The sequence below is a fragment of the Camelina sativa genome, chromosome 11, assembly GCF_000633955.1.
Source record: "Camelina sativa cultivar DH55 chromosome 11, Cs, whole genome shotgun sequence".
Classification (NCBI taxonomy): Eukaryota; Viridiplantae; Streptophyta; class Magnoliopsida; order Brassicales; family Brassicaceae; genus Camelina; species Camelina sativa.
Window position 1 is genome coordinate 20,525,589 of NC_025695.1, and position 9,812 is coordinate 20,535,400.

Genomic DNA, 9,812 nt, shown 5'->3' on the forward strand with positions numbered 1-9,812 from the left:
CTTGTTTAAATGCATGCGAGGTGAGGTTATGCCGGTTGCTAGTTCGAAACGTTCTAGTAACAAGGGCGATAACTAGATAAAATACTTGTAAAATTATGAGCTTAAAAGCCATATAAACTCAAGTATTAATTTCAGTGAAGTCTTAAGGCGTTTTAGTCCGCGAGAAATTCTGGCTAAGCGTAGTAAGACTTGGTATTGCTATCCTTCCTATTCTGTACCACATGCAGCCGCGACATGCAACCCATGTTCGTGTGTTTGTAGGGTTGGTTACGAAGAGCTCGGAGGTTATTGGGCTCGCTACCCTGGCCGAGGCTGTCTACACGACGGTGTGGCTTGGAGTGATACCCGATCGCATGCCTTAGTGGTTGCGATTCGGTGATTCATGAGGGGTTTAGGGAAAGGATGCATATCGGGCCCTATAAACTAGAACTTGTTAAAAACTCATGTTTTATTACGAGTTTGAATTGTTGCATGTTGTTGTGTAGTATTGCATGTAGTTGCGATTGCTTGTAGAATAATTTTGCTTAGCTTATCAGCTTCCGCATGTTATTTCTGATTGATTGTGAAGTGTGTGCTTGCTTGTCAAATGTTTATCTCGCTTGCATGTTGGTTATTTATGCACGCATGTCGTTATTTTTTTTGCTTGCATGTGGATTGTTTATGCTCGCACGTTGTTGTATATGCTTGCATGTTGTATGTTGTTGGAGTTTGGGATTGGGGCTAATCTCTTTGCAGGAACCCTTAGCTCACTAAGTAATCCTAGATTACTTATGATAATAATTTGTGTTGCAGGTAACCCTAGAGGGAACTAGAGGGCGTGGTGAACGATACGACCCCGGAGTAGTTTTGTTTTGTGTCTATTGTAAAATACAAGTATGTGTTATTTTGAATCAAACTTTGGCACTAGGCCTTATCCAGAAACTCTAAGATCTTTTGGTATTGGTTTTGTAATAAACTCTTTACATCTAATAAAGTATTCGGATTTCTATTAAACGGGCGAGTGGTACTGATATAGACTTTGTCCGAGTCGGCTCAACGCACGGCGTGTCTGTAGGGTTGTAAAGCCTTAAGGATGTGTCGTGTGGTCGGGAACCTCACTGATGGACTGGCCCAAGGGTCCTGATTCGTTCTTGCACCCGGCCGGATCATTGGTGAACGTTTCCATAGTGGCGTCCTGGTGCCGTCCGCGGTCCACCCGGCCATACGGCGGTTTGCTATGTTTAAACCAGTTAAAAATTGAACCGTTCCAAACCGCTTGGTATTGCCCTTTTCATTCACTGGGAAGCCAAAATAGTAGATAATGCATTCTATTGCCCAAACCTAGATCTGTTGCCACTACTCCATCTGCTTTAGCTACTTAGGTCTAGCAACCCAATTTGTTTTGTCACGTGGATCCATCTCATTTTGATTATCTGGAGAACTTGTGAACTAAGCGACAAAATTATTACCGACTCTTTTTTTTTTTTTTTCCTTCATTTTTTGTTTAATTAACAACGAACCCAAGATTCTCTGTCCGAACTCTGAAGCTCCTTCCTCTTTTTTCCTCCTTAGACTTCTCAGGTGTTTATACTCTTGACCTCAGCTCCATCTCTATCCTCTTCTCTTTTTTTCTCTTTGTCTATTTTATGTTCTTGACTTTTTCTTCTGAACTACGCAATCAATTATTGACTTTGTAAAAAAGTTTTTTCTTCGTTAGGGTTTCATTAGTGATTTCGTTTTCCAAATTGTTTTGTTTTTGCTTTTACAATCTAAGTTTCCTTGAAAGATTTTGTTTTTCAGCTTTTCTTGGATAAATCTTGTCTTTGAACTTTATGAATTTGTGTTTTGGCTACATAAATATTGTCTTAAAGTTCATAAAAATCTCCTTCCCTGTTATCAGATTTCAAATCTTGCTTAAGGTTTCATAACTCTTCTTGAAATCTCTATCCTAGTCTATACGAGCTAATACCCCTTTTCTTGATTTTCTTGATATAGGTTTCTATTCACAGCAGATCTCCAGATTTTTTGGCAAAGGTTTTACATTTTGTGGACTTCAGAGTGTATTTATTGATTGATTGATTGAGAGCAACCACAATAAAAAAACAAATGGACTACCCGGAAAGTTATAGGTTGACGTTTTATGGAATTTTGGTTGCTTTTATGGAATTAGCATTTGCTTATTGTCTTCTTTGTGTATCGGCTTTCGTCTTTCTTACATATAAGTTGCTACTGTATTTGCCTTGTCCCTGTTCTGGAGTTCTTGGGTACCAAAACAGTGATCTCTGCATCCAAAAACTTCTCTTTGATTGGCCATTCAGAATCATACTCAGAATCCAGAAGCTAGCTACCACTAGACCAAGCCTTTTGCATCATCAAGTACAAGACCAAGAAGAGAAGAATCCGTTTGATAAAGATAAATACTTGGAATTGATGGATAAAGTGAGGTTGTTGGAAGAAGCTGTTGAGGAAGAGAGAGTAGCCAAAGCTGCTTTAGTGGTGGAACTGGAGGAAGAAAGAGCAGCTTCAGCATCAGCAGCTGATGAAGCTATGGCTATGATTCTGAGGCTACAAGCTGATAAAGCTTCGCTTGAGATGGAAGGGAAGCAATACGAGAGAATGATTGATGAGAAATTTGCTTATGACGAGGAAGAGATGAATATACTCAAGGAGATTCTTTTAAAGAGGGAGAAAGAGAAGCATTTTCTGGAGAAAGAACTTGAGACTTACAAGCACATTGATGAGGATGATCAAGGGACGGAAGACGATAGTTTCAATGAGAAGAGAGCAAGCGATGTTCTTGAGGATAGAGAACCGGTTGTGTATGATGTTCATGTCATTGAGGATAANCTTACATATAAGTTGCTACTGTATTTGCCTTGTCCCTGTTCTGGAGTTCTTGGGTACCAAAACAGTGATCTCTGCATCCAAAAACTTCTCTTTGATTGGCCATTCAGAATCATACTCAGAATCCAGAAGCTAGCTACCACTAGACCAAGCCTTTTGCATCATCAAGTACAAGACCAAGAAGAGAAGAATCCGTTTGATAAAGATAAATACTTGGAATTGATGGATAAAGTGAGGTTGTTGGAAGAAGCTGTTGAGGAAGAGAGAGTAGCCAAAGCTGCTTTAGTGGTGGAACTGGAGGAAGAAAGAGCAGCTTCAGCGTCAGCAGCTGATGAAGCTATGGCTATGATTCTGAGGCTACAAGCTGATAAAGCTTCGCTTGAGATGGAAGGGAAGCAATACGAGAGAATGATTGATGAGAAATTTGCTTATGACGAGGAAGAGATGAATATACTCAAGGAGATTCTTTTAAAGAGGGAGAAAGAGAAGCATTTTCTGGAGAAAGAACTTGAGACTTACAAGCACATTGATGAGGATGATCAAGGGACGGAAGACGATAGTTTCAATGAGAAGAGAGCAAGCGATGTTCTTGAGGATAGAGAACCGGTTGTGTATGATGTTCATGTCATTGAGGATAATAATAACAGTAATGATAAGGTGAGGGATGATGATGTGGCAGAACACAGAGATATGAAGCAAATGGAAGATATAGTGAACCAACTTCGAGAGATAGTCAAGGATCATGATTCAGTTTCATCACCTACTTCATCTTTCATTCATGGTTGATTCTGTTTTGCTCAATGCGTGTTTGTGTAGATTTGGTGTAATTTGTGAATATCAATTGTAAAAATTTGAAGTTTTAAATGGGGTACTTTGTGAATATTAATAAGGATCCATATGAAACAACATTATTTTGATTGAAATAAGAACGAACATAAATAAAGCATATGTGTAGCAGAACAATCGAGTAATGAAAAGAGAGGCTTCTTTCTTTGACACTAAATTTCAGATGCAAAATCAAGACTAGGCTTACACGGAACTTGGTTTAAAAACTCAAGAGGTGATTAGACGGGTTTCTTCAATACTTAACTGGGGCAAGAATATCGAGCTGTGATCCGAGCTTCTCTTCCGCAACCTTTTCTGCCTTGGTCTTGAGCTTGTTGAGTTGCTTCTTGCGCTCATACGTCGCTTGTGACCTTTCCTTCCTCTTTGTCTCAAGTTCCTGTTAGAATCATAAAACTCAAAACATCAGTTTCAGTGACCTAACAAATTCTCCAAACAGGTTTTGTATCATCAATAGATTTATGTCTATAGAAATATCAGATTAGCAGTAGCAAAAAATGAAACAAGTTATTCAAAGCCAAACACGAGAGACTCACTTTAATGGTATCGTAATGGTTCCAGCCAACCTCAGACGATAGACGACCCAATAAGCAGTACTTGTGACCACTCTGGAGTCTCAAAACCCTGATTAACAAAATCAGCTGATCATTAACACATATTTGGACAGTAACTATTACCAAATCATGAAACAAAACAGAACACAAAAAAACAAAGAGAACTTACTTGAGAGCATCAGGAATAACCCATTCTCTTAACCTTGTCATATGGAGGTGGGATTCCCTCAAAAACCTTCAAGCGAGCAAGTGCAGCAGCACCACGCTTGGTCTTGTGTGGAATCATACTGCCACCACAAAAACAAAACAAAACATCAAGTTCACAAAACTCAAAAAAAAAAGAAAAAACATCTTTCTAAAAATGCTACATTCCTATTACTCACACAGCAGAGTACATAACACAATTGAGCTGCCATGTCTCTTATGTACACAAAGAAAACGCAATTGCACTTCAATAGAATCAAATTCTGAACTGATCAAAATATTCACAATTCAATTCTTTGTAACAACCCCAAAAACTAAAGATATAGAAACTTGATCTTTGTAGAAATGCTCATTACTAACACATCAAATACTAAACATAATTGCACAATTGAACTACTAATTCTCGTACATAACACAATTGAGAGCTGCCATATCTCTGGACTAATCAAAATTATCCACAGTTCAATCTTTGTTATACCCCAAGCCAAAGACCAAAAAGGGGAATAAAGTTTGCATAAATGCTACATTTTTATAACTTACACAGAAGATACAAAACATAATTGCATAATTAAACTGTTAATTCTCTTATAAACACAGAGAAAACATAACAAAGGACTCGAAATCTACGCAAAGAAAACGCATTTGCATTCTCATAATTCTGAACTGATCATAAATTTTGAAAATTCAAGTGAACTAACCCGCGAACTGTGCGCCAGAAGATCTTTGATGGAGCACGAAAGTGAATAGGACCATGAGAAGGCTTAGTGTTCATACGTTTCCTAAGGAATCTCATGTACTTCATCTTTTGCCGAACCAAACCTCCCGAGAGACAAATCTCCTCGCATCGGACGACCACCACTTTCTGTCCGTTGAGCAACTCCTTTGCAAGTGACGACGCAAGACGACCACTCATATGGTGTCGCGCGTCGACGACCACACGCTTCGCGCATATCCCTGACCCTGACACCATCTTCTTCTTCCCTTGAGCTTCCTCTCTGATAAAACTTGAGCTGCGCGTAATATGTATAACGCACAACACAAGGCTTTAGGGTTTCTTTAATTTTCAAAAATGGGATTAAAGCCCAAATTCGGCCCACGAAATTCAGAATCGTGAAATGTGTTTACCTTATTATCTAGGCGTTCGGATCAATTCGGTTTGGTTCTTTGTATTTTTTTGGAGTTTTTTATTTACTGAGTTGAACCGAACATAACTTTGACAAGGTTCGCGGTTGGTCGTATGGTTTGTCGAACAAATTACAAAACACTCTAGTTCGGTTCAGTTATGCCAACTTTGGTTGATGTGGTTCCTCTGTTTAACGTTTTCAGACTTTCAGGACAAGGTAGGACGATCACGAAATTTGTGAATGACTGGATCAATGACTAGTATGATTTGAGCTTACCTCATAAAATCAATACATCTTTGTAACAATGGGAGTTTCAACCCACTCCTCATCACATTGGCTTTAAACTAGTTCAACATAACAACAAAATGACAACAACAATAAGGGCAAGACAACAACGCATTTGAGATAAAAAAGAACACTCTATTTCTGCCTATCTTCTAACTACAATTTAGCCTCTGATATTATTATATACATAAATAAATGATACTTTTATGGTTATTTTGCAAATTTTACTTATTGATTAAAATTTGGGAGATTTACTCAGATGTTATACATTTTAGGTAATATTAACACAATCTACAAAAAAATATTTTATTACTAGAATATTTCATGTATTTTCAAAATACTCAGTGTGTCTTTGTTTTATGTTACCGGAAAAATGTAATTACAAAAATGTCATTGTCACGTCAGACGCCACGTCAGAAACCACTGACGTGTATTAAATAACTCAGCCGTAACGCGTTACAGAGGTAATAACGGCTGAGTTATAGGTATGTTGCGGCTGATTTATGGAAAAAATATTTGAGTAAGAGCAAACAGCTGACTTAGAGTATAACTCAGCCAAACGTTACGGCTGACTAATTAAAATCTGGCTGAGTTATGCTCTAACTCAGCCGTCCTTACGGCTGAGTTTTCACCCGATGGTTGAGTTGTCAAAATTTTAGCTGAGTTATCAATACGACACAGCTGAATTAACGTATTCCGCCTGGCTGTAGTTACGGCTGAGTTATAGTTAAAAAACTATAACTCAGCCGTGATAGGCTGACTTATCGTACAACTCGGTCATTTCATGGCTGACTTAGTAGCAAAAGATTAATTACTAGAATGTTATTCAGTTATGGCTGACTTATTAAACGATACGGCTGAGTTAAAATTTTGTCCGACTAAGTTTTCCGTTGTATGTTTTTTAAAAAATTCAATAATAGTACGATTCAATATTGCAATTTTCATCACCGTGTTGAAGGCAAATGTTCCAAAAATCAAAAGCCTAAACTACTTAGAATACCCCAATTTTATTAAATAACAAAACCTCCATTGGCTCTAATAACCTGACCATTGATCCATTCCCCACCATCACCGGCCAAAAACCCTACAATCTCCGAAATATCCTTTGGCTCACCGATCCTCCCCATAGGACAAGCCGCTGCAAGTGTCTTCACCAATTCATCACTCTTTCCGGCAAAGAACATCTCTGTCTCAACCGGCCCTGGTGCCACGCAATTCGCCGTAATCCCGCTTCCCTTCAACTCCTTCGCCAACACTTTCACCATTGTCTCCACTGCAGCCTTTGATGCTGCGTAAACTCCATAACCCGGTGAGAGACCACCAACCATTGATGTAGACATGATAATGATTCTTCCACCCCCTCCTCTCACAACCCTTTTAGCTGCTTCCTTGCAACACAAGAAAGATCCCCTTGTGTTTATTGTGAATGTGTTCTCGAAATCTTCCAGTGTGGTCTCGGCTATAGTCGGATACTTTGGATCCAAAACACCTGCACAGTTCACGAGGATGTGAACTTTAGATCCGAACTCCTGTTCGGTTTGATCAAACAAGTTGTTGATCTGTTCCGGGTCTGATACATCTGCTCTAACTGCAATTGCTGACTTTGGTTGAGATGAGTCGTTTAGTTCTGAAACCAAGAGTTCTGCTTTTGATGAGCTCGAGACATAATTGATGGTGACTCTTGCGCCAACAGAGTGGAGGTGGATCGCGATTGCACGGCCCATACCTCTGGTGGCTCCAGTCACTATAGCTACACGCCCGGCCAGAGGGAGAGATGATGAGCTTCTTGTGTTATTCTCCATTTCTCGTTTGTTCTAAATTTTGATATAAACAAGAAGAAAGGAGGATCACATTTATAGATATAATAGTGACATCGGTAGCTCAAAAGGGACACTTTAGTCTTTATCACTTCAGATACAGCCACATGGGCGGCGAGTCAACAGACTTATTTTGAGATTTGTTTTTGTTATACGTAAGCAGTGACGTGTATGCGTTACACTCATATAACCTTATTTGATCATCTCTCACGACACTCTTATGTTATTCAGGGGTTATTACAGTGTTACTAAGAATTTAAGACCACAATGACTTCTCAAATTCTCTACTCAAATGTTTTTCACTTCCAAAAAGGTTGGTTAAAATACTTTTAAGTATATATCTAGACTCATTTTAATTCACAAAAGAGGTTTTCTCAACACCTTAGTCTTGAATGAAAGCTTACATAATGGTTTTTATTTTCTAATCGTTGGCGTCATTAATAGATCACAGTGGTGGAAGACATATTCGCAGTTACGAACGGTAACACGATAATGACGAAATTAGATTTGTCTCCTTCAAGTAGTGGTATTGTAGTTTTCCTAAAAATACACGTTATCATTTTGTCTCTATTATCATACCGGCTCTTGTAGTTCTATTCTCTATATTGCGCAAAGGCTGTGATCACGGGTTCAGATGCAAATCAAAAGAATCAAGAAAGATTTTCGGTTATTCTGGTTATTTGAGACAATTTTTCATCTTTTATAAGAGGAAAAATAATGAGAAGATAGTATCATAGTACTATTAAGTGAAATTTCGAATTCTGATGTCTGATGATCTTATTCGTTTTAGTCGTCACACATGACACATGCATTTGTATATTTGATTTGAATATACCTTTAAAAAAAATACGAGAAACCCAATCTGATATTGTTAAACAAATCTCCCAGTTACATAAAACAACATAACATTAACAATTATCCCTCGAATTTATACGTCATGTTTCATATTTCGAATCAAGATATGCCGGTAATATCTAGTTTTTTTTTCTTCTTCAAATTACTAGACTCTTTTGATGAATTTAATTTTAGGGGAATTGCACTTTATAACCAACAAAAAAAAATTAATTCAAAAACTAACTAAATATACATCTTATCTTATTATATAAAGTTGGGTTTTGAAAATTAGCCATTAACAAAATTTTGAAATATGTCAAGATCTCAATCACAGATTTTAACATGTGTCAAAATTAATATTTAATAGGAAAATTTTGATTACAACAAAAATAAAATATTTTGTTTTAAAATATTTTAATAATGTAAAAAGATAATTATCAAAAATTACTGAATTTATTTAAAAATACAAAGTTTTTTTAAAATAATAATAAGGAGATTATATATATATATATATATATTTCATAAAATTCAAAATTATAATATTATTTACTTATTTTTATTTTTAAGTTATTAATTCTACAAAAAAATAGGAAAATGGATTAAGTAAAATATACAGTTAACTATTAATTCTAAATTTTGTAAATACTCACTTCTATATAAACATAGATCATCTTATATTTAAATAATTTATTCAAAAACACTTTCAACTTTGTTTAATTGGAAAATTTTATTTAATGGTAAGGTAAATTTTTCTTATTTTTTTAAACCAAAATTTTCTCCTACTTTCTCCTTTTTCAGTTGGGAATAGGTAAGATTAATATGTTGACCAAAAAAAGATTAATATATGCGTCTTCTTTTCCTAATACTCTATTTTAATTTTTATTGTAGTATTTTTTGATTGTTTTTTAATTTATATTTTCAACTTTGAATTATTTGGGATTCATATATTACAGGGCTTATAATTTTCTATTGTTTCTTTAATTATGTCAAATTAATTTTCTTCTAATTTCTCAACCTTGATTGGTTGATCATAAATCCTTCTTTTTTTTGCAAACATAATTGTTACCATTATTCATTCAATCATAAAGAAAGATAACGAGTAGAAGCTCATCAACCTAATGGATAGATAAAATATGCTAATCAAACACAAGCTTACAACAACCATAGATAGATAGATTAGAAAACATAAATCGTTGTTGATAAATCTATATGAGCTCAAAGACTGTGACACCTTGGTTTGCGGAAATATTTAAAAGAATTTATTTTGTCACATATGTCACCAAAATACACTTATTTTTCCGGTCAATGGTCCTCAGAGAACTTCATGA

General features: G+C 36.3%; 3 protein-coding genes across 3 annotated transcripts; 1 reads left to right on the forward strand and 2 right to left on the reverse strand.

The window, feature by feature from the left end:
* Positions 1,422 to 3,825, forward strand: LOC104723927 (myosin-binding protein 2-like). The gene is made up of 3 exons (XM_010442357.2): positions 1,422 to 1,560; positions 1,975 to 2,195; positions 2,832 to 3,825. Exons 2-3 carry the CDS (start codon positions 2,086 to 2,088, stop codon positions 3,607 to 3,609), a joined length of 888 nt encoding a protein of 295 aa, XP_010440659.1. The 5' UTR covers positions 1,422 to 1,560; positions 1,975 to 2,085; the 3' UTR covers positions 3,610 to 3,825.
* Positions 3,722 to 5,433, reverse strand: LOC104723928 (60S ribosomal protein L13a-3). The gene is given in 5 exon segments (XM_010442358.1): positions 3,722 to 4,045; positions 4,203 to 4,290; positions 4,390 to 4,409; positions 4,411 to 4,507; positions 5,123 to 5,433. Coding segments are annotated over 5 exon segments (621 nt in total). The 5' UTR covers positions 5,395 to 5,433; the 3' UTR covers positions 3,722 to 3,901.
* Positions 6,751 to 7,642, reverse strand: LOC104723929 (short-chain type dehydrogenase/reductase-like). The gene has a single exon (XM_010442359.2). It carries the CDS (start codon positions 7,633 to 7,635, stop codon positions 6,844 to 6,846), a length of 792 nt encoding a protein of 263 aa, XP_010440661.1. The 5' UTR covers positions 7,636 to 7,642; the 3' UTR covers positions 6,751 to 6,843.

What these genes read in the sequence shown, in the direction of transcription:
- LOC104723927 (XM_010442357.2), top strand. Translation starts at nt 2,086, where the DNA reads ATGGACTACCCGGAAAGTTATAGGTTGACGTTTTATGGAATTTTGGTT.
- LOC104723929 (XM_010442359.2), bottom strand. Translation starts at nt 7,635, where the DNA reads ATGGAGAATAACACAAGAAGCTCATCATCTCTCCCTCTGGCCGGGCGT.